At 46.6% G+C, this 24,215-nt stretch overlaps 1 protein-coding gene across 2 annotated transcripts in view; it reads right to left on the bottom strand.

Moving 5' to 3' along the window:
- The window catches only part of MOV10L1 (Mov10 like RNA helicase 1), a 1,293,514-nt gene that overhangs the window by 481,188 nt on the left and 788,111 nt on the right, over nucleotides 1–24,215 (bottom strand). For both annotated transcript variants that reach the window (XM_078678939.1, XM_078678944.1), the window contains 2 exons: nucleotides 16,124–16,223; nucleotides 14,977–15,141 (listed from right to left, as the gene is read on the bottom strand). In XM_078678939.1, coding sequence (XP_078535065.1) covers nucleotides 14,977–15,141; nucleotides 16,124–16,223 — 265 coding nt within the window. The remainder of the gene's footprint in view (nucleotides 1–14,976; nucleotides 15,142–16,123; nucleotides 16,224–24,215) is intronic.

The raw sequence follows: 24,215 nt of genomic DNA, 5'->3' as shown, positions 1-24,215 counted from the left end.
CCACAGGGGTAGCGCTGGTTCTTCCCCTATGGGTAGGTGAGAGAACAGACCGGTTCCTTCTTCAGCACACCCTCACCATGGCTGAGGATGGAACCGTTCCGTCCTCAGTAAAGAAGGGGTTAAAACTTAAATAAATCTGTAAGGAGCAAGGACTCTCTCACATCTTCGACAAACAGATCTAAACATAATATGGCAGTACCTCAATCATTCTCTAACACCGGCCATCCTCTCTGGAACTTGCTCCATGAAAAACTGAAGCTCAATTAGGATTTTCTTCAGTTCCGGAAAATACTAAATCCCCTACATTTACTTTTATATGTAAATAAGTGCCTGTGCTATACCCATCTTGCTTCATCCCACAACTGCTCCATTTCTCCTACTTTCTTGCCCTTCCCTTTCTCGCTCTTGTCTATCTCTCCTATCCCTCAAACCTACTTTTCTAATGTCATGCCCCTTTGACCCATTAATCCATTACACTACTCAATACATAATCCTGTTGCTCTACTTGGAGTTACATGGTTTTCCAACTGGTCTGATTTGCTCATTGTAAAGTGATTTTACCATCTCTACTGGTGTTCCTTGTACGTTGAGTCGATGCCCTACTGGTTAAGTTGCACTCAATAAAAAATCAAATAAATATATTGTAGAGAGGATTTGTGTGGGAGGATAACGCACATTTGATTGGAGTATTCTCTGGTTTGTAGTTTTGGTTTTAAATGTATTTGTGAGGTTTTCTTTAATTTTAAAACCTGCTGTGTAAATTTACTGTTTGATCTTGGTATATTCAACCTAATCGGTAGCATTAAGCAGTTGTATCATGTACAGTTCCTTGTGATGTATTTCTCAAGTGAGTTTCACTGGAGTCTCATTTCCGATTCCCATTCCAGCTATTACAGAATTTATTTCGGTTTAATTAATTTTTTATTGATTTTACATGGTAACAACAAAACAACCTAAACTGCCTAAATCCAATGGGCGGCGGGTATACATTTGGATGTGTATTCGGTAGGCAATGAATAGAAAAAAAGAACTGAAATGTATTAATCAACACTAATATAAAACATTAAAAATAAGGGGGAGGGGTGAAAAGAGGGGGGGGGGGTAAGAAGGAGGAGAGGGACTCCATTCTCCTGGAGCAGAGGCATAATTAGTGGGTACTTGCAGCCTAGGTGTGTGCAGTGGGTATCGTAGCTGTTAGGCGTAGGACCCGCAGGTACTGGGGGTATGTCAGCTAATCTGCCAAATACGCTATGCATGGTTGCCACATCTTATCTCCATTCACAAGATTTACCATACTTTATGACACCAGTTCTGGTGGGAAGGTATCCTGTCTATCCCCCACCTGGCCAACTGAAGAGGTTTTGCCGCCCGCAATGCAAGAGTGATAGCTTTGCCTCTGGGCGATTCCAGCGGGTAAGTGACTAGGTTAGGAAGACCCAACAATATGTAACTAGGGAATTTGGGTAGATCTGTGTTGGACATTGTGTTAATAGGGTCTGAGAATTCTGTCCAATATGCTCCTATCTTAGAGCGCTTCCATAAGAGGTGCGTGAGTGTACCCTGTTGTATGCAGCACAACCGATCCTCCCTGGGGTCCCACTTAGCTACTCTTGCTGGTGTGAGGTACCAATAGTGAGCTATTTTGAGGAGATTTACTCACGGGTAGTGGTGAGGGTGGATGTTCGTGTTTGGTGTAGGATGTCACTCCACTCTTTTCAGAAAAGGGCCGCCCGCACTCTTATTCCTTCTAGCCCTGGCAGGGGAAGACAAGGGGTGTACAGGCAGCGTCAAAAACGCATAGATGTCGGACAACAGTTTCTTGTCCGAGCTCACTGTGATGAGGCACTTCTGAAAAGGTTGCAGGGGTCTGCCCGCATGTAGCTGGATCCACTGTCGGGTGACCCAATGGGCTACGGCAGATATTGCCATCTCGCCGAGTTCGGAAGCGGGCAGCATGTCTGTAGTTTGGCGAAATCCATGAGACTATCGGAGTCAAATAAATCCCCAACCCAATTGGCTTCCTGCCATGCTCTAAAACCCGAGCCTTCCAACGCCGGGGGAAGTCCGGGTTGCCGATCTAAGGAGTCTGTGGAGATATTGGAGTAGAGAGGTTGCGTCTCCACTGTACCTTGTCCCAGACTCCCAATGTCGATCTCGTGACCGGTGAGATTTATAAAATGTCGGTCTAGGTTGTTTCGGCAACTAAAGCACTTTCCAAATGTTCATTCCCGCTATAGCTTGACCCATAAAACACCAATGCTTTTCGGTGAGTGTTCAGGTCCATTCTACCATGTAGTGTAGTCGGGCTGCCTGATAATATTTGCAGATATTCAGGACCCCCAGATCGCCCTCTGCAAGAAAAGCTCTTGATCTAGACATTCTCACCCTTTTACACTCTAAGATGAAGTCCCAGATTAGGGCCTGTAGCTTTTCTAGTATTCATGCTGGGGGTTGGAGCGGTAGGGTTTGCATCACGTAATGCAATTTAGGAAGTAACGTCATTTTGACAGCTGCCAGTCGCTCCTGCCATGAGAGATTATGTGGCTTCCATTAAGTGACCACGTCATAGTGAGTACGTTTCCATACTTGCATTCCTCAGAAGCCTTGAGTGTGGGAAATATTTGTAAGCTCAGATACTGGACCCCATTGTCTTTCCACTGAAATGGGAACTGTTCGGAGGCGTGTTCGCTCAGGCTCCTGTAGTGTCAGGTCCAGGACCCGGGATTTCTGTGGGTTAATTTTGAAGCCCGAGGTTAGCCCGAACTCTAAAAGTTCTGCCATGATGTCGATCAAAGAGTCAGATGGGTTTGTGAGGGTCAGAAGGACATCATCGGCGTATAACATGAACTTATGATCCCTTCTTCCCATCTGGATCCCGGTCAATTCTACATTGTCCCTTAAGCGTTCCGCCAGGGGATCTCTTTTAGAGCGCAAAGAGGAGAGGGGACAGGGGGCAACCCTGCCTGGTTCCTCGCCCTATTGAAAAAGTGGGGGATCGTACGCCATTCACACTAATGTTGGCTTGGAGAGCTGCATAGAAAGCTTTCACCCAGCCGCATAATTGGGGCAGAGGCCCGCTAGCTCAATCACCCGGTACAGGCAAGGCCAGTGCACTCAGTCAGGGTTGGGATCTGCGAGCACTGCGTTTTGTCCAGGAGATGACACAGCCTTTTTGTGTTTTCACTATACCCACGTTCCGGGATAAACCCAGCATGGTCTGGGTCGACTAATCCTTGCACGTATGGTGCCAATCTAAGTGCAAACACACTAGTAAAAATGTTTGCATCCACATACAGCAAGGAGATTGGATGGTAGGATGCACAGTTTTTTAAATCATTGCCAGATTTGAGAATTACCGTGATAGTGGCGTTGTGCATTGATTCTGGAAGCATTCCCTGTGTGTCAATGGAGTTGAATAGGCGTGTGAGTATCAGGGCAGATGGGCTGCAAATGTTTGATAAAACTCCCCACCGTAGCAGTCCGGGCCAGGTGCCTTATGTGGTGGCAACCTATGTATGGCGGCGAGGACCTCCTGCACCGTAAAGTCCTTCTCTAAGGTAGTGTACACAGGTACCTCCACTTCAGGTGGGTAGATTTGAGACAAGTATGCCTCGAAATCACTGTCTTGTAAAGGCTTGGCAGTCTAGAGGGCCCTATGAAATGTTCCATAGGAGTTTGCAATACCATCGTCTGTGTCGAAAGTAGAACCATCGACTCCACAAATTTCCGGTATCCGCCAATCTAATACCTGCACCCGAAGGCGGTGTGCTAGCATGCGCCCGCCTTGTTCCCTCTGGCGTAGTATTTCTGGCACAATCGTAGTAAAGCATACTCCGTCCTTCCAATATCTATGTCCCGTAGCCGTTTACGAGTGGCCGCCAGTTGTCAACACATCATCACTGTTCCCGATCGGATGTGCGCTGTCTCCAACTCTTTAATCTGGCCTTCTAGCTGGCATCACTTATCTCGCAGCTCCCTATTGTAATTCATGGCAATGCCAATAAAGTGGCCCAGTAGAACCAACTTTAGTATCTCCCATAATGTAGCTATCAATCAATCAAACATTTGTAGAGTGCGCTACTCACCCGTGAGGGTCTCAAGGCGCTAGAGGGGGTGGGGGATCACGCAGCTTCTGATCGAACAGCTAGGTTTTGAGAAGTCTCCTGAAGGTCAGCAGGTCCTGGGTCTGTCGCAGGTGGATGGGGAGGGTGCTCCATGTCTTGGCAGCGAGGTGGGAGATGATCTGCCGCCGTTGGTGGTCGTTCGGCGGATGCGTGGGACTGTGGTGAGGGAGAGGTCAGCGGAGCGAAGCTGGCGGTTTGGGGTGTAGAAGGTGAGTCGTTCGTTAAGGTATGCTGGTCCGGCGTTGTGGAGAGCTTTGTGAGCGTGGGTGAGGAGCTTGAAGGTGATCCTCTGGTTGACCGGGAGCCAGTGCAGGTCTCCCAGGTGGGCGGTGATGTGGCTGCGATGAGAGATTCCGAGGATGAGGCGTTTTGTATACGTTGGAGTAGTTTCTGAAGTTTGGCTGTGGTTCCCGCGTAGAGGGCATTGCTGTAGTCCAGCCTGTTGCGGATGAGGGCTTGGGTGACCGTCTTCTGGTTTCGGTGGGGATCCATCTGTACATCTTGCAGAGCATGCAGAGGGTGTTGAAGCAGGAGGAGGAAACAGCGTCGACTTGCTGGGTCATAGAGAGCGTTGAGTACAGGATGAACCCCAGATTGCATGCATGGTTGGTGGGTGTCGGGGCAGATCCCAACGTGACCGGCCATCAGGAGTCGTCCCATGCGCAGGGGGTGGAGCCGAGGATGAGGACCTCCGTTTTGTCAGTTCAGTTTCAGATGGCTAGTCGTCATCCACACTGCGTCTGCCTTCATTCCCTCGTGAAGGCTGGATTTGGCGGTGGCTGGATCCTTGGTGAGTGAGAGGATCAGTTGGGTGTCGTCGTCATACGATATGATGTTGAGGTGGTGCGCTCGGACGATGTTGGCAAGCGGTGCCATGTAGATGTTGAAAAGGGTGGGGCTGAGGGATGATCCATGGGGTACACCGCAGGTGATCGTGGTGGCTTCGGATCGGAATGGGGGAGGCGGACTCTCTGGGTTCTGCCGGTGAGGAAGGAGGTGATCCATTTCATGGTTTTGTTACGGATCCCTGCATCGTGGAGGCGTGTGCGCAGGGTGTGGTGGCAGATGGTGTCGAAGGCGGCAGAGAGGTCCAGGAGGATGAGGGCTGCTGTTACGACGTTGTCCAGCAGGGTCCTGATGTCGTCGGTGGCGGCGATGAGGTTGCTGCGGAAACTGGATTGGGAGGAGTTCAGGCTGTTGTTCTCCTCCAGGTAGTGGGCCGGTTGGGGGGTCTTCTCAATGACTTTCGCCAGGAACTAGAGCAGTTTCGGCAGCATCATTGTGCTTTAGAAAGGTGGTTAAGGTTGCTAGGGTGGCCGTATGCACCTATTATTATTATTATTAAAAGCAATTTATATGGCGCAACTAAGCCCAATGGGCGTCAAGGCGCATAACCAAATAGTAACAGCTGTTAAAAGTACCACTATACAGTTATACAACTATTGCGGGTAGGCCTTGATGAAATACCAGGTTTTAAGGGCCTTTTTAAAAGAGGAGAGAGAGGACTGTGTCTTAATATTAAGGGGGAGAGAGTTCCACAGCTTTGGTGCAACAATTGAGAATGCCCTATCTCCCCATCGTGCTCTTTTGGCTCGAGGGACGACCAACAGGTTCAACTCAGCAGATCTAAGCGCTCTCCCCGGCTGGTAGGGAGTAAGCAAGGCGCTTAAAGGGTGCGTAGATCTTTCTGACAGAGCTCTATAAGCTAAGCAAAGAATTTTAAAGGAAATCCTCAGTTGAATAGGAAGCCAGTGAAGAGTCTTTCTGGCCATAGTGGCAGAAGAAGTATTGGGGAGTGCTAGGACAAAACGGGCCGCGGCATTTTGTACAATTTGTAGCCGCTGGGTGAGCCCCTTGTTGGCATCTGCATAAAGTACATTGCAGTAATCCAACCTCGAGCCCACCAGTGCCACTACTATCTGCTTCCGTGCTGAGAGAGAGAGATAATGAAGAATTCTTCTGAGTATTTTTATAACTCCCCAGCAGGTAGCGACCGTGCGATTAACCTGTAGGGTCATAGACAGCGAGGTGTCAAAAATAACGCCGAGATTTCTGGCTGACTGGGAGGGAGAAGGACAGGTTCCCAGCGCAGACGGCCACCACTCAGTAGACCAGATATCCTGGTCCTTGCCAAAGACCAGGATCTCGGTTTTATCGCCGTTCAACTTCAGAGAATTCTGAAGCATCCAGTCAGAAACTGTCTGCATACAGATTCTGAAGTTGGCGGCGGATGTAGATACTGAGTGGGCTAATGACACCATAATTTTAGTGTCATCGGCGTATGACACCACTTCCATCCCCTGAGATTTTACTAGCCTCGCAAGGGGTGCAACATAAATGTTGAATAGGGTCGGACTCAAGGCCGACCCTTGGGGCACCCCACATTGCAAGGATCATATCAGAGGAGGTTTGTGTTGAGGCCCCAGCAATGGGAGGTTAGTGGTTGCAATTAGGCATGGGGCGAAATCAGCGAAATCGCGGTCCGCGAAATCGTGCCAAAGCGAATTCGCGATCCGCATAATTCACGAATTCGTGCGAAATTGCGAATTTTTGTTTTTTGCGTGTTCGCGGGCATTTTTGTGTGTTCGCGGGGCTTTTTGCGTGTTCGCGGGCCGCTTGCATGGCGAAGTTACCCATGCGGTTGTGTATGTGGGCACAGCACCCTCTGGTTTACACCGCCACCCTCTGGTTCACCACTGACACCCTCTGGTTCACCACTGCTACCCTCTGGTTCATCCCTGCCACCCTCAGGTTCAGCACTCAGTACTGCCACCCTCTGGTTCATCACAGCACCCTCTGGTTCACCCCTGCTGCCACCCTCTGGTTCAGCACTCACCACTGCCACCCTCTGGTTCATCACAGCACCCTCTGGTTCACCAGTGCCACCCTCTGGTTCATCCCTGCCACCCTCTGGTTCATCACTACCACCCTCTGGTTCAGCACTGCCACCCTCTGGTTCATCACAGCACCCTCTGGTTCTTCACAGCACCTGTGGTTCACCCCTGCCACCCTCTGGTACAGCACTGTCACCCTCTGCTTCATCCATACCACCCTCTGGTTCATCCCTGACACCCTCTGGTTCATCACTGCCACCCTCTGGTTCATCCCTGCCACCCTCTGGTTCATCCCTGCCACCCTCTGGTTCATCCCTGCCACCCTCTGGTACAGCACTGTCACCCTCTGGTTCATCCCTGCCACCCTCTGGTTCATCCCTGCCACCCTCTGGTTCATCCCTGCCACCCTCTGGTTCATCCCTACCACCCTCTGGTTCATCACTACCACCCTCTGGTTCATCACTGCCACCCTCTGGTTCAGCACTGCCACCCTCTGGTTCAGCACTGCCACCCTCTGGTTCATCACAGCACCCTCTGGTTCATCACATCACCTCTGGTTCACCCCTGCCACCCTCTGGTTCATCCCTGCCAACCTCTGGCTCATCCCTGCCACCCTCTGGTTCATCCCTGCCACCCTCTGGTTCATCCCTGCCACCCTCTGGTACAGCACTGTCACCCTCTGCTTCATCCCTGCCCCCTCTGGTTCATCCCTGCCACCCTCTGGTTCATCCCTGCCACCCTCTGGTTCATCCCTGCCACCCTCTGGTTCATCCCCGCCCCCCTCTGGTTCATCACTACCACCCTCTGGTTCAGCACTGCCACCCTCTGGTTCATCACAGTACCCTCTGGTTCATCACAGTACCGTCTGGTTCACCCCTGCCACCCTCAGGTACAGCACTGTCACCCTCTGGTTCATCCCTGCCACCCTCTGGTTCATCCCTGCCATCCTCTGGTTCATCCCTGCCACCCTCTGGTTCATCCCTGCCACCCTCGGTTCATCACAGCACCTCTGGTTCATCACAGCACCTCTGGTTCACCCCTGCCACCCTCTGGTTCACCCCTGCCACCCTCTGGTTCACCCCTGCTACCCTCTGGTTCAGCACTGCCACCCTCTGGTTCAGCACTCTCACCCTCTGGTTTACCCCCGCCACCCTCTGGTTCATCACTGTCACCCTCTGGTTCATCACTGCCACCCTCTGGTTCACCACTGCCACCCTCTACCGAGACCTTTTGTGACGCAGCGGCAGCACTAAAGATGCGCCATGGTGCTGGGTATTAACAACGTGACGTATCTCTCTGTGAGATGCGTCACGTTGTAAAGCCCTGCGCCATCAGGAGGCGTTCCGACTCAGCCTCCTAAAAGTGGCTGAGTGAAATCTACAAGATTTCACTCAGTCACTTTTAGGCCAATGCTGCGTCAAAACCCTGCGCCTGCTTGAAGCAGGCGCAAGGCTTGATGCAGCATTGGGGAGATAGGGCCCCCCCAGAGCATTGCTGAGTGTCGCAAGCGCAACGCAGCTCCAGCAATGCGCTGCTTTTACGGCACAGATGCGTGACGCATCTGTGCCGTTTTTGCCACATGGTGTGCTGCATTATAAATGCGGCACAGCACGGGTGGCGGAGCTGCGGCGCACAATAACTGGCGCATCCCTGGGGATGCGCCAGTTATTGTAAATCTGCCCCTATACATTCAGCCAACGAGGGAGCACTTACTGATTAGACAGTAGAAAGTACTCCAGTTGAGTAGAGGTATTGCACAAAAAGGCGGCATCTTCGTGGACAAACATGCAGGGCGGGATTCATTCTGCCCCGTTAGACTCGTTTTTTGTGCCCTTCTGCCCTCTGTTAGACTCGTTTTTCCCTTGTTTTTCTGCCCTTCTGCCCTTTGTTAGACTGCTTTTTGTGCCTTTCTGCCCTCTGCATCACCACATCATCACTCAGCGCTACCCCAGCATCACTCAGCTCCACCACAGCACCACCCCAGCATCACTCAGCACTATCCCAGTATCACTCAGCACCACCACAGCACCACTAGGCATCACCACAGCACCACCACAGCACCACCTCAGCATCAATCTGCGCAACCATTCAACAACAACTGGTTCAAATATGTTCTCTCAATGTTTCAAACTTTATTACAAATGTCACAAAAAGATGTTAATATTTCACTTCTGTTCTTGGATTTTCGTCACAATAAAATACACTGAACATAATCTTCACAAAAGTTATTTACAAAAGTTTAAGCTATTGCCATTATAAATTAAAATCACTTTTATTTAAGTATTAATTATTTAAAAAAATTAAAAGCCATTGTAATTTGTAATATCAATACAGCTAAGTCACGTAAATACAAAACATGCGAGACCTATTGCACTGCAAATGCTTGTTTGTACTTTGTCATCTACGAGATATTTGCAATGTTTCAAAAGAGAGAAAGAGAGAGATTGAGAGAGAGAGGGAGGGAGAGAGAGAGTGAAAGAAAGAAAGAAAAAAGAAAGAAAAAAGAAAGAAAAAAGAAAGAAAAAAGAAAGAAAAAAGAAAGAAAGAAAGAGAGAGAGAAAGAAAGAAAGAGAGAGAGAAAGTAAGAAAGAGAGACAGACAGACAAAGAGCAAGAAAGTGAAAGGGAGAGAAAGGGAAAGAGAGGGAGAGAAAGAGAGAGTAAGAGAGAGAGGGGAAAGAAAGAAAGAAAGAAAGAAAGAAACAAAGAAAGAAACAAACAAACAAACAGGGAGAGAGAATGAGAGAGAAAGAAAGAGAGACAGCGAAAGAGCAATAAAGTGAAAGAGAGAAAGAGAGGGAGAAAGGGAGAGAGAGGGAGAAAGGGAGAGAGAGAGAGAGAGAGAGAAGAGGAGAGAGGGATCGAGAGAGAGAGAAAGAGAGAACGAGTGAGAAAGAAAGAAAGAGACCGAGAAAGAGCAAGAAAGTAAAAGAGAGAGAGAGAAAGAGAGAGAGACATGGAAAGAGAGAGAAAGAGAGAAAGACACACAGAAAGGGAGAGCGAGAGAGAGGATGAAAGAGAGAGAGAAAGAGGGAGAGTGAGAAAGAAAGAGAGAGAAAGAGAGAGCGAGAAAGAGAGGATGTTTAAGAGAGAAAGAAAGAGGGAGAAAGAGAAAGAGAGAGAACAGAGAAAGGGAGAGAGAGAGAGAGGGAAAGAGAGAGAGAGAGAGGGAGAGAGAAGAGGAGAGAGGGATCGAGAGAGAGAAAGAGAGGGAGAGAGAAAGAGAGAACGAGTGAGAAAGAAAGAAAGAGACAGAGAAAGAGAAAGAAAGTAAAAGAGAGAGAGAAAGAGAGAGAGAGACATGGAAAGAGAGAGGAGAGAAAGACACACAGAAAGGGAGAGCGAGAGAGAGGATGAAAGAGAGAGAGAAAGAGGGAGAGTGAGAAAGAAAGAGAGAAAGAGCGAGAAAGAGAGGATGTGAGAGAGAAAGAAAGAGGGAGAAAGAGAAAGAGAGAGAACAGAGAAAGAAAGAGATAAGCAGAGAAAGAGGAAGCACTTGAAAGAGAGAGAGAAAGAGATAAATAGAGCAAGAAAGGAGAGAGAGAGATAGATCGATAGAAAGAGAGAGAATGAGAGGGAGAGAGAGAACGAGAGAAAGAAAGAGGCCGGATCTCTGAAGGGCCAGATTCCCGAGTTGCCCCTACAGAACATACAGCTTTTTATTTTTTAGCAAAATGCATATGAAAATTGTGCTGTAATTGTCTCTTTTAGTTTAACCCCTTCCTGACAACTCCAAATGGGTGTATTTGCCATCCTCTCCCTTCTTCCTGTTTTTTATATCTGTAAGTGCTTCCTGATGAGGTTTAATTCCTGGGACAGGTGCCTCGTTGCCTACTTGTAACTATTCTCTGACCCTGCTTCAAGGGTCAGAGCAGGGTCAGAGAATAGTTGCAAGTAGGCAACAAGGCGCCAGGAAGCACTTAGCAGCAGGTGCCCAAGTTGAAGGTAATTTCTTTGTAACCCTTTTGTAAAAGGTTACAAAGAAATTAGGTTCAACTTTTGCACCTGCTGCTGTAACCCTTGCTTGGCTGAAAATTCGTCCCCGCTGATTCGCAGATTTTACCGCGATTTCGCGAGATTCGCGGATCGCAGAAAATCCGCAAATTCGCCCGCGAAACGGATTTCACGCCCACCCTTAGTTGCAATGTGTGGCGAAAACTCAGGCTAATGGGGGAATGATCAGAATGGGCGGCAGCCCCAATATCTGCAGTTGTTGTCGCCCTCATTATCCCTGGTGTGGTAAGGAAATAGTTGCATAGTTTTCTTTTTCCGTCTCCTAATGTAAAGCGCCCCTGCGATATCCTGCCTATTGTATGACCCTCTAATCTGTAAAATGATCCGATGTACAGTTTTCACCCTTCCCTCTAGTACCCAGCACCCTCTCCCTCCATTGCACAGTACCCTTTTGACACCCTGCCTACCATATGACCCTTAGATTCGGTAAAGCTCTCCGATGTACTGGTCTCCTGTGATAACAGTCTTTTCTGTATTACCCTATGAACCTGTAAAGAGCTCTGATCCCCTCGCGGGTCAAGTTCGCGCTCTATAAAACCTTACAATAAATAAATAAAAATATGTTTGGTGTGGCACTGAAAACAATGTATAGTCTACATCTGTGGGGTGCATGTGTCGCCACCTGTCAGTTAGTCCCACTTCAGTCAGCCAGCCTTTGGTGCCTGGAGTGACACCTCTGTCCTGGCCCGTCCAGGGATGTGATCTGTCCGGCTGCCCGACAATTGCGACATTAAAGTCACCCCCCACCACCATCTTCCTGTCCGGGGTAAAGATCAGACGTCCCAGGACGTCTTTGATGAACAGCTCCTGTTTGTCTTTAGGGGCATAGATAGTGGCTACCGTGTACCTGATGCCCTAAATCTGTATATGCAGTGGTAGCAAGCGACTCGTGACGTCCACGAAGACGCCCTCCCTGCAAAGTGTGTGGGGAGCAAGATGGCAACCCCCGCCTTTCTAGCAGGTCCGGAGGAGAAATATCGACGGTCAAACCAGCAAGAACGCATCACACGCCAATCCTGTTGGACCAGGTGAGTTTCTTGCAACATGCAGATGTCCCATTTGGTATCTGAAATATCACAATACTGCTAACCGCTTTCTGAGGAGTTAAGGCCTCTAACATTAAGGCTAAGTATGGACACAAGGACTCATGCCATTGCATCCCGCTTCCGGCCCACCCAACTACTTCGCAAACCCCCCCCCCCCCACAAGGAGAGGGACCAATGTCACCATCGTTCAGAGGGAGGGAAAAGGAAAGAATAAAAGGACAATGCAAAAAATAATACAGAATGAGCGATAAATCTATCAACATCTCCCACCCGGGAGTCAACACAATCACAAGTTTGAGGTCCATGCCACCGTTGGGTGTGCAAATTGAAATTGAGGACGTCATCTCGAGGAGTTCCACCTGTATGACCCTGTTATTGGGACGTTTGGCACCGGCTTTGGCTTAGAACCGACAGTTCACGTTCGGAAGGACAACAGTAAGAGCATATGGATAATGAGGACACGATAACCTGGACAGTCAGTGGTCACCGTGTAAGATCCGGGCACGCCTTCATGCTGTAGGTGTTGGAGAAGTCATGCGCGTTCCTCTCGGCTGTCAGCTTCTGTCGGGTTATTCAAGTTTTTTGGCTCCCATCTGGAAGAGCACCTTATTTATCAAACCTGATTTGAGGGCTCGCGGGTCTGCGACCTCGGGGTTAAGCTTTCCGCAGGTCTTGCATCTCAGGTATTGCACATGCGTCAGCTAAAATGCGGACCAAACGGACCTCTTCCCTCCATGTGAACTGTAGGCAGAAAGGGTGGCTCTACTTGTATTGGATCTAATGGGTTGGGAGAAAATCAGTTAGCAGCTTCAAGGCCCTATGGCGCTGAAGAGCGGTCAGGGATAAAGCCAAATCTTGAAGCCTTCGAATTCAATGGTTCTCAGGTCCCTGGTCCCGGACATTATTGCTTCTTTTTGTTTGTAATGATGCAGGCAGGTAAGTATGTCCTGGGGTTGGCCCGGTGCAGTCGCTGGCCTCCCGGCCCAACGTGTACAAAATCATTTGCTGGTCTTGTAATAACGGTGCCATATGCTTGAATAGCCTAATCACAAAAATAAAGTCTGAGACAATGTCATGTTAAAGCTCCGCAAAATTCACTCGAAAAGTGTCGAAGAGGCGCCCCATAAATGCCTGCGAGAGTGGGGGCTCCTCCCCGCTCCCTACCTCACCACTGGCCTTGTCTGAGTGACCCCCTTGGTCCTCAGCCTCCCGCACTATGTCGGTCTTTTTCGTATTCGAGCGGGCAAACATGTCTTTCACTAAAGGTTGTGGCTACCCCACTATATAGCAACTCTCCCACTCTCCCGGTGGATCGTCTCCCGTGGACACGCCTAGGTGATCTGTTGTGAGTCGAAAAAGCCACTGAAACCGCAGTTCTTAGTAGCGAGGAGGAGCAGGTTCCAGTATTGAAGCGCCAACAGAACGAGGCGGGCGCAGAATCACCACTAGTGGGCCGCAGAAGGCTGCAATCCAGGGCCCTTACCTTTAACTTCAGTGGTGTAGTCCCGGGGACGGGATGATCATATTCGGGCACCAGGGTGCGCCACCAGTCGCGTGAGGGGGGGATGGTGGTGGCCCGGCGGACCGCCAGCACCCACCTCCGCTCACCCCAACGCAGTAATTCGACCCAAGCTGTGCAAGCTTCAACAGGCCCCGCCTGCCTCCTCCACAGAAGTCAGGGTCCCGTGCCCTGGGGGATCAGCTGTACACCCTCCACGTGGGCGCTATCCGCCGGACCGGCTGGGGGTACTAGGTCTCATGCCACTACAGGTCCTAGTAAGAAAGGAAGGCCAGCCACCACACTGCTGCACTGTGTAATGAGGTGGGTTAGCCAGCAGTCGCGGGCCGCAAAAGCCCGTCAGTCAATGCCCTCGCCTCATAAAGGGGCTCAGAGGCCTAATGGCTACCGTTGCAGGCTCCCACGGTCACAAGTGGTCAGGGAAGACGGTGCACCCAAATTGGCAAGGCGATAATTCCCTAGGCGTCCTCCACACCTCTGATTTAAGTTCTGGCCTTGGGCCAGGGCTGCAACGGGCACCCTCTCACGCTGCTCTACCTGACGGGCCTCTTCCCCGCCCGACACCCCGGTGTCTCCACTCACTATGTGGAATGTCTTTTTGAGGGGGCCGCTGTGCCTCTACAAAGACGCCGGAATACGATCCTCGGCTCGGCGAGACAAGCAATGGCACGCCCCTTTACATATAGTTTCAGGCCTGGGTCCGTCGCGTCACATAAGTCGATCTCACCTTGGTCGCCGGATCCGCATACCCCACCACTCTTCCGGCGTCGCAAGCCCCCCGGTGCTGTCTGCCGTCAGACGGACTCTCTCACTGTGTCTGGCTACCAACGTCTGCTGCTGTATCGCCGCTGGGACTGAAAAGCGTCAGAGCTCCAAGATGCACGTCCTACACCTCGGACATCTTGTACACAAGGCCCTATAGATTTTATTTCCTCTTTCTTTTCTTACTCTTTCTTTCAATAGCAAGAACAGCGATCTCCTGTAAATTAATGTTTTTACTTTGTCTGAAAAAAGTTTGGATTACTAAGAGGAAGTATAGACTTTCCATTTCCCTGCCCATATCTTCATACCTGAACTGCCTCTTCTTTTTGAATAAATTATTTTTAACGTCTTGTGCCATCAATTATCTTTTTTATCTAACCTCGTCCACATTTTCAGCTGTCTGTTATTGGACTTTCAGGACATTCTTTTCCTTCTTCAACTGCTGTTTTTGGTAAATAAGCCATCAGTAGTCCTCTTAATGGAAACATAATTTGTATTGGTTATTGGGGTTCTAATGTTTGGGGTACTGTTGGAGAATAAATTGGAGAAAAAGCATAATCCTCACCATCGTGTCCTTAATAGATTTGAAACTTTCCTTCATGCTATCTAGGTAACATTTTATGATCAAGAACTCTTTCGTCAAGCATTGAATAAAAAAAGAATCCACTGTTAACTCACCAACATAGGATTGTAGAATCCAAAAGCACCAAAAGACTCTTCATCTCTTGTGTATAACACGCGACCCATTAATCGTTCCAAAAAGGACACATCTAATCCGTATGCCATGGCAATCCTAGACTTTATAACTGGACCCAGTTGCAATGGATCTCCGGCAAGCACAATCTGCAAATGTGGTATTTACATTGTACATTCATTACTTTTGTAATACAAGACTTCCAAAATGTATAGTTTTTCTAAGCGTAAACATTAATTTTAAAACAGCTGCAACAAAAAGTCACTCATTACATAACAGGGACTGTTGAGTAATGCTAAAAGTGTCTATTGTTGATTCAGCAACAGTGGAGTGCGGTCATCTTTATTACAAGATGTTCCACATCCATATCCAATTTACTGTCAAAGATAAACTTACTGCACCCTGTGATTTCCGGCAAAATACTATTTTTGTGAATCTCCTCTTTGAAGGACCTAGAAAATGTTTGTGCATTTAGCAAACATTTACGTCCTACACCATCTCTTCTCCAAATGTATTATCTCATTCCAAAGAGCTGCTACTTGTCAGAGTTGTGCTGTCTGAGACTTATTTTGGTTTGATCATTTGAATCCCTACATTCAACTACATATCACACAATCTAATAGGTATTCATTATGTGTGTAAAGCAGCCAGATGTGCACTATAAAAAGTATCACACTGTACCAGTCTATAGCACTAAGCCACTCTTTAACGAAGCATGCATCTTTTATTTAGAGAAAACTTAAGTGCCTCATAATATTAAAATAAAGCCTCACTTCCACCCGCAAGAGATAACCATCTTCTCTGCAAACACCTCATTGAGAACAGATTGAAGATTTCCTGTCCCAAATGACATAGCTAGCCCAACAGGGAAATAAAATGTGTATGGATAACGAAGAGGAATGTAAATCCTAGCTAAAAATATATTACGCGTAAATACAGAACTTAACAATCAAATTTAGTAGTACGATTCCAAATCAAATTATTTGATCTGTAAACCATCTGATGGGCATAACCTATTCAGAGCTTTATGGACATTTTCTATTCCTTTCAGTAAACATCCAAATGGAACCTTCAAAATTAGATGGTTAGAGCTTCAGAAAGGAAATGATACTATTTAGAAAGCATACATACCTGTCCGCTAACTTCTGACATTAATCCAATTGGAATGAGACACTCTGGTTCACTTGCCTGCCCAGCCTCATCCACAAAAGCATGTGTGAAATGTCCAATCCTAAAACATTAAAAAGGTGGCTTAGGATCTTCAAGCCATGTACAACTCTGAGAATGGAGGAACCTCCAATGTTTTTGTAAAGTCTTTTGATGACATTCACTGCACAGAATCCTTAGACTGATATGGTAGGACGTGAACCATGAAGTAAGCAGGCATTAATTAATAATGGGTGATATTTACACATCCCATGAATGAGGGGACACAGTTATGTGTAAAGTAGTGAATAAAGTAGCAAATACTTCAAGGAAAAGGAAATAAAATTAAATCATAGGCCAAATATGTTTGCGGTGCTCAAACAACCAATGTCACATACATATCTGGAAATATTATAGCATTGTTAATTTGGAATGGTGGAAGCCGGTAAAAATCTGCAGAAAATCTGTCCCAACTGAGTTTAATGCTAGGATTCCCAAGACAGTATGGAGGTTGTGAGAGTCTTCACTATTCTGTAAGAGGGATAGTGGGATTGGTCAGAGAACATAGGCAGCAAAAGAGGAGACTTGTCAATGTGCTATCTCTGTAACCAGTAAATTTATCAAGAAGTAAATTTGGACTACTGTGAGCAAGCAGCCATGAAACTGGATCTACTTAGAGTGGAGAATATAAGCAAGGACAGCTCCTGGTGAAGTATAAAGTCAAGTTATAGCCTCAAATCTAACTACATCGTTTACTCACCAGCAGGAAGGGTGAGAGTCAGTGCCCTGGTTTTATTTTGAAAACAGAAAAATAACACTGATGCAAGAAACTTGTAAAGAACATGCTGACTGCAACCAGTGTAGTTGTACATGCCACCATGTGCTTAATGGTGCCTCTGTGAAACCCTTTACTCGCTATGCTGCCAGAATAGCAGATGCTTTAAAGCTTGCTTTGGAGATAAGGGGATGTCATTTTGTGCCTTGAGGTTCTCTCTTAGTCTGGTGTATTCCTGCAAATTGCATGGCTTTTTCTGCAATCACAATGAGACTGTCAGTGCAAGAAGAAGCCTGCTGGAATGGGCTGGTGGTACTGGCTGGTATGCGTAGTGGTGTGGTAATATATTCCGAAGTCACTGGGAGGGCTGTTTCAAGGTGTGCCACAGTTGTTTGGAGAAGCAAGTCACCACTGCCAATACATATGAAGTTGTGAGTTCTTTTCTACATTACTCTAGTTTTCAGCACAAATGCGTGAGTCAACAGGCCTGGAGATAAAGGAATGGTGACAGGGAGGGCTTTGGACTAGCCAAATGAACTCCATCAGCAAGTACTGGTAGTGGAGGAGAATAAGTTCCATAGGGAATGGTGGGCCTAATGAACAAAGAATACATCTAGATGAACAAGTTACTTACCTTCGGTAACAATATATCTGTAGGAAACATTAGTTCGTTAGATTCCTTACCTTAGAATATCCCCAGGGGTCGGACTGGATCCGGAAAGTTTTCGTCAGCAGTACCCCTGCTGGTCGGTCGGCGTCGTCTGCGGCTCCGCGTCCGTCGCCGGCGTCGTGATCACCGGGATGACGCCATCGGAGTACTTAGACGTCTCCCTTGCGGGCTGACGTCAGTTCTGTACATAACTTTCCGCGCCAGGAATGCAGAGACATGCACGAAACCGAAAAAGGTGCCATGAAACTAAGGCCCTCAAAGGGAGATACCTCAATCCTAGATATCGGTTTGCAGAACGGGGAGAATGGGTGGGATGGTAAGGAATCTAACTAACTAATGTTTCTTACAGATATATTGTTACCGAAGGTAAGTAACTTGTTCACCTCAAAGAAACACGTTAGTTAGATTCCTTACCTTAGATATCCCAGCAATACCAACCCCGGTGGTGGGCCAGCGAACAAAGATCACACCAGGAAGTCCTGGAGAACGGAACGGCCCAAAAACCATCTCTCCGGACTGGACTGTCCAGTCAGTAGTGCTTGGCAAACATGTGCAGCGAAGCCCACGTAGCTGCCGGACATATGTCCTGCAATGGGACTCCCCGACCCAGGGCAGTAGTAGCCGCCGTGGCCCGAGTGGAATGGGCACGCAGCCCCACAGGAGGCTCCTTTTTAGCCACGGAATAAGACCTTGATGCACAAAACGACCCACCAAGAGATGGTCCGCTTATGCACCGCCCATCTCTTTTTAGCGCCCAAGTAACCAACAAAGAGCTGGTGGTCCACCCGGAACTGGCGTGTGCGGACTAGATAAAAGGAGAGCGCATGTTTTGGGTCCAGACGGTGGAGCCTCTCTTCCTCTTTCGAGGGATGCGGAGGCGGAAAGAAGGTGGGCAAGGTAACAGACTGCCCGATGTGAAAGGCCCCAACCAACTTGGGCAGAAAAGAAGGACGAGTCCTCAGAACAACTTTGTCCGGATGGACAGAGAGGAAAGGAGGCTTAGAACACAGAGCCTGGAGCTCACTCATTCTTCTGGCAGAGGTGATGGCAACCAGGAAAGCAGTTTTAAGAGTCAGAAGACGAAGAGGACAATTATGAAGTGGCGTAAAGGGAGCGCACATCAGATAAGTAAGAACTAAGTTCAAGTCCCACTGAGGCATCACAAAAGGAACAGGAGGGAACATGTGTGTGATGCCTTTCAAGAATCTATTTACAACAGGGGACTTGAAAAGAGAAGGCTGATCAGGAAGCCTTAAGAAGGCTGAAATGGCCGAGAGATAGCCTTTGATAGTGCCCAGAACAGAGCTCTGCTGGTCAAGAGAAAGAAGGAAGAGGAGAAGCTCTGAAAGAGGGGCAGAAAGTGGATCCACAGCCTTTGCCGTGCACCATCCTCAAAAACGAAAGGGGTATGCCCAAATCACCCTCCTCTGCCTGGGCATAGAACATCAAAGATGCATTTATAGAAGAAAAGCAAGGGGGGGGGGGATCAATCTTTTTTTTTTATTTCCGACCAGAGCACAGTCGATTACCCTATCATATGAAATTTCTTATGCCTACACATTTATATAAAGTATACATGTCATAGGATGGTGCTGGATACACAAAAAATAATAAATACATATATATCAACAATAATATATACAACACATATGACAAAACATCAATCACAGACTCTTCGAAATCACGAAAAGATGGCACAATTATATACAGAAATTACAAAGACCCTAAATTATTATATATACACATGTAAACTCCTTGTTCGGAGTATTACACATAGAGGAAGTCACCTCAGCGCCTGAGGTATCAAACCTCCTATTTTGTAGGCGCCCTAACCAAAACAAAACCAGTTATTTTTTTTACACAGGACTCCTCCTAATTCTGTCGACGCAGTCGCGGTCGGGTTTCAGCCATGTATTTCTTGCGGCTTCGTCAGGAGAAGGGTAGATCTACAATAATAATTTGGAACAATAACTAGACATTCAGTTTTTTCTTTCTTATACACACAGCTACCCCAACAATACTCATGCAGTGCCTGGAGTGGAATGACCTGGCGATCATCCCAAGTCCCTAGAATACAGTCTGTCTCCACAAGGGTGCCAATAGAAGATCAAAAATAATTTGTGACATGTGTTAAAAAGATATTTCAAGTGCGGTCCAAGTGCATGTACAGACTTCAGAATTAATATGCCAACTTCAAAATAAACAATGCATCCCCACCACAAGTGGGCAACAAACTAATGTGTGGAGTACCTGATACCGACTCTTCGGTTATCAAAGAGCTCTATATAACGTCCAGTCGCCCACCAACAAGGGTGTACAGGGGGTTCCGCCTCTGCTATATTTAAACGCCTCCTAAAGATACAATATGAGGGTAGATATTAATCGAGAAATGCATTATCCTCCATCTTACTCGAGGGGTACAGACTCTCTCACACTATAAACACATATATGCTTTCCTCCAGATTAAGAATAAAGAATAAAGACGCACTCTACCTGGGCGTCGTGGACAGCAATCCGTCCACGCCTTCACCCGCCGTCTTCTCGAGGGATGTAAGACTCCTCCACCACGTTCCCTACAACAAAACATGGCCCGCTTCAGTAAAACCCCTCGTGTTATTCTCCAGCAAAGCGTATGGAACATATAAAACCAAAACGCTTTTATGTGTGTTTCCAACAAGCGTCCGCGCTCGCTCTCTGCACTTGCGTGAGTAAGCTATCTACGCTGGCGTGCGGTCATGTGACCCATTTTCTTAAAGATGCACTCGTAACAAGTCGGGACGTCAACGCAAACAAATTGAAACTTTATGTAAGCATTGCTCACGTGATTGGATTGTCCTTTCCATTAATACTGCTCTTCGTGTCAGCGAAGAAGAACTGAAAGAAATTAAAAGGTTGGAAGAGATAGAAGGTGACTCCACGATTGTCGATGCGAAAGCCTTATTAGAAAGTATTAATAAAACCCTAACTGACTTTAAAACACACACGGTGAACTTGAAAACAACAAAATTGAATAAAGATATCAAAAACCTTAAACACGATTTAGTTTATCCTTATTTAAAAGAGGATTTATTTAAAAATAATAATCCAAGTGCCCTTAACTTTCAATATAAGGGAAGGTCACATGCAAGGTTTCTGACATTTTCTGATTCATTGTCAGATTCAGATCAAGGAGCAGGACCATATTATCAACCATACCATCCATTTTATCAATACCCCAACGCCCCGCCACCTTTTTTAGACAGAGGGGGACACAGAGGCCGTGGGTTCAGATGGGGATGGAGGGCTCCCATTCACCAACCACCTCAAGAGGCGAACTTCTTTCGCACACGCCAGAAAACGTACAGACGATAGTGACAAATAAGGCTCCGAATACAGACGCTAGTTGCCTTTCCATCAATGAACCTCTACCGATATATAATTTGTCCTAACATCGACTGACCCCTTAGGAAACTAGCATCCTACAGAAGGGCCTGTCATTTGTACCATTGGTAGTACAGGACCCCGTTGACACGAAAACCGTGGTGTTGTAATTTTTGCGTAAAGTTAGATTGAACGTTTTTTTCACCCATCAAAGTGACACCCCAGAGGTGAATGTGAGCGGGCTTAAGAATAAATCTATCTTTTGCCCTGACAGTGCAAGTATGCCGGATTAAATTATTTTCTTTGAAAAACAAATCCTGCGAGAGATAGACAAATTAAATGGGAAAAAATCTATCCTTTAAATCAAACTTTTCCAAACAAGAACATATGGCTTTAAAAGATCTGGCCAGAAATCCCCTTATGGTAATAAAATCAGCCGATAAGGGAGGGGGAATTGTTCTATGGAATAGCCAGGACTATGATGATGAAATATTGAAACAATTGAATAATCCGGTCCATTACCGTAAAATCCAAGATAATCCCACAGCATCTCTAAAAGCTAAGATCTTGAATTTGACCACGCAAGCTTAGGATTGTGGCTACTCATGTAAAAAAGAATATGATTATTTGAATTTTACATCTCAAAAAACACCAACGATATATGTACTTCCTAAAGTGCATAAGGATGCAGAAAAACCGCCTGGGCGGCCTATAATTACCGCATGTGGTTAATTGTTGGAACCGTTGGCTAAATATATAGATACATTTTTAAAGCTCTTTGTGAGTGCCACACAGGCATAAGTGTGTGACACTATAGACCTGATCTCAAAGACTGAACACTCGGTGTTTGAGGGAGACCGACAGTTGTTGGTCTCCCTGGACATCAAGAGTTTATACACCAACATACCTCAAGATGAGGCCTTACTAGTTATGGAACTGGTTTTGGAACAAAGAGCCAAACCCCATCAAGTCTCAACTGAGTTTGTACTTGAATTGGCGAAAAAAAATTTGAAAAATAGCTTTTCTTTTAAGAGTGAGTTGTTTTTACAAATAAAAGGCGTGCGATGGGGTGCTGTTTTGCCCCAGAAATTGCCAATCTTTTAATGGATCAGTTCGAAAGGAGATACATCTTTGATGAGGCAGCCCCATTTAGTAGTAACATCTTGATATGGGTACGCTTCATCAACGATGTATTCCTTATCTGGAATGGGAACGAGGAAGATCTTGAACAATTTCATGTATGGTTGCATGCCTGCACCCCAGATTTGAAATTCACCAAAACCGTGAGTAATACACAGATTATTTTTTTAGATGTGTGGATTTTTGATAAGGAAGGCAAACTAGAGGTTAGTCTTTTAACAAAATCAACCGACAGAAATACCTTGTTGGAATTTTCAAGTGGACACCCCAGAAGCCTTAAAGAAAATTTGCCATATGGGCAATTCTTGCGAATTCGCCATAATTGTTAAAATAAGGCAGATTATGTTGAGAACGCAGAGGTATTACTAAAGATACTCTGTGCGAGGGGTTACCCAAAGAAATTGATGAGAGCAGCCCTTAAGAGGGCATGGTATACCCCACGCAAGAGTTTGCTTACACATAAAACTAAGGATGAAGCAGAGCAAATGACATGCGTACTCACCTTCAATCCCAAATCGAATAAGGTGAAACAGATTCTAGTAAGGAATTGGAGATTGATTGAACATCTGAACTTACCTAAGCCGCTTTTCTCCTTTAGGAAAGGTAAAAACTTCAAACAGCATTTGATGAGAGCTACCAGGGAGCCATTGATACACAAAGACACAAGAAGTTTGCTGGGTTTGCCAGCTATAGTTGGAAATTTTAAATGTACCAACTGTGCCGCCTGTTCAAGTACCTCAGATTCTAAATTTGTCATGATTAACAACATAAAACACATGATGCATACGTTTTCCAATTGTAATACCAAAAACGTGGCATATGTGGTTATATACCCATGTGATAAACCATATATTGGTCAAACGACCCAGTCAGTCAAAATGCGAATTTTGCAGCACAAATCGTGCATCAGATGTAGGACCATGGGCGCACCACTAGTGCAGCACTATATCGAGTCTGGACATGGTCCTGATGACTTAGTTTGGTCTGTGTTGGTGGTCCTTAAGGCCTGCAACAAAGGAGAGCTGGAGATTAAGCTGAGCTGTACTGAAGCCCGCTTGATAGAGAGATATCATACTGCCATAAATGGTTTAAATGATCGGGATGAGCTATGGGCTTTGATTTAACGTATCACCTGATACAGTATATACAGATGTAGCTGTGAAAATCTTGGAAGCTCTAGTTACTACCGGAGGAGCAGGAAGAATGAGGTTGCTTGTTAGGGTTTTGATATATATGTATGTGTCTCTATGGAAATATTTGCAATTTCACATCAGATAACTTGAATCTGTTGTTTGCATAAAATGACTTGTAAATATGTTAGAGTGTGTAAATATATTTTTGTATACAGGGTTCAAGATCGATTAGATGTATTAGGATCTTATTCTTCAGAGTGGAAGCCCTTGTGCACATGCAGTGCCTTTGTTTGGAAGAGAGGAGTATTCAGTAGAATATTGAGTAGTCTCTGTAGGCAGAAAGAAAATATTCTTGTGCCGTCTCCCTGGTTGACTATAACAGGCTTTGATATTGAGTCCTTTACGAGTGAGAACGAGATATCCATGCAGGATCCTCTTACATTTCCCCCCGAACCCACGTGGATCATGCTCAGTTCCTTTGGTATGGCTCAGCAATATGCAAGTTAGCTGCCTCGGTGTGCCATCGTTAGCCTAATTTTGTATCTAGAACTATTGCCAGTAATAGGTGTTGATAGTGCAACGCTTAGATAAAGTTTCAATATGTTTGCGTTGACGTCCCAGACTTGTTACGAGTGCCTCTTTAGGAAAATGGGTCACGTGACCGCGCGCCAGCGTAGATAGCGTACTCATGGAAGTACCGGATTCTGGCTTGTTCAGCGCAGATAGCGAGCACGGATGCTTGTTGGAAACGCACACAAAAGGAAAATGATTAAAGACTAAGGAATCGTTGGAGTTGGACTGTCTTTTTAGTCACCTGATAGGATTTTCACAATCAGGTATTGAAGCGTTTTGGTTTTATATGTTCCATACGCTTTGCTGGAGAATAACGCGAGGGGTTTTACTGATGCGGGCCATGTTTTAGTGTATGGAACGAGGTGGAGGAGTCTTACATCCCCCGAGAAGACGCCGGGTGAAGGCGTGGACGGATTGCTGTCCATG

Source organism: Lissotriton helveticus, chromosome 1_1 (assembly GCF_964261635.1).
Source record: "Lissotriton helveticus chromosome 1_1, aLisHel1.1, whole genome shotgun sequence".
In the NCBI taxonomy this organism is placed as follows: domain Eukaryota; kingdom Metazoa; phylum Chordata; class Amphibia; order Caudata; family Salamandridae; genus Lissotriton; species Lissotriton helveticus.
Note: the sequence above shows the minus strand (reverse complement) of the source record. Positions and strands in the feature narration are given on the sequence as shown.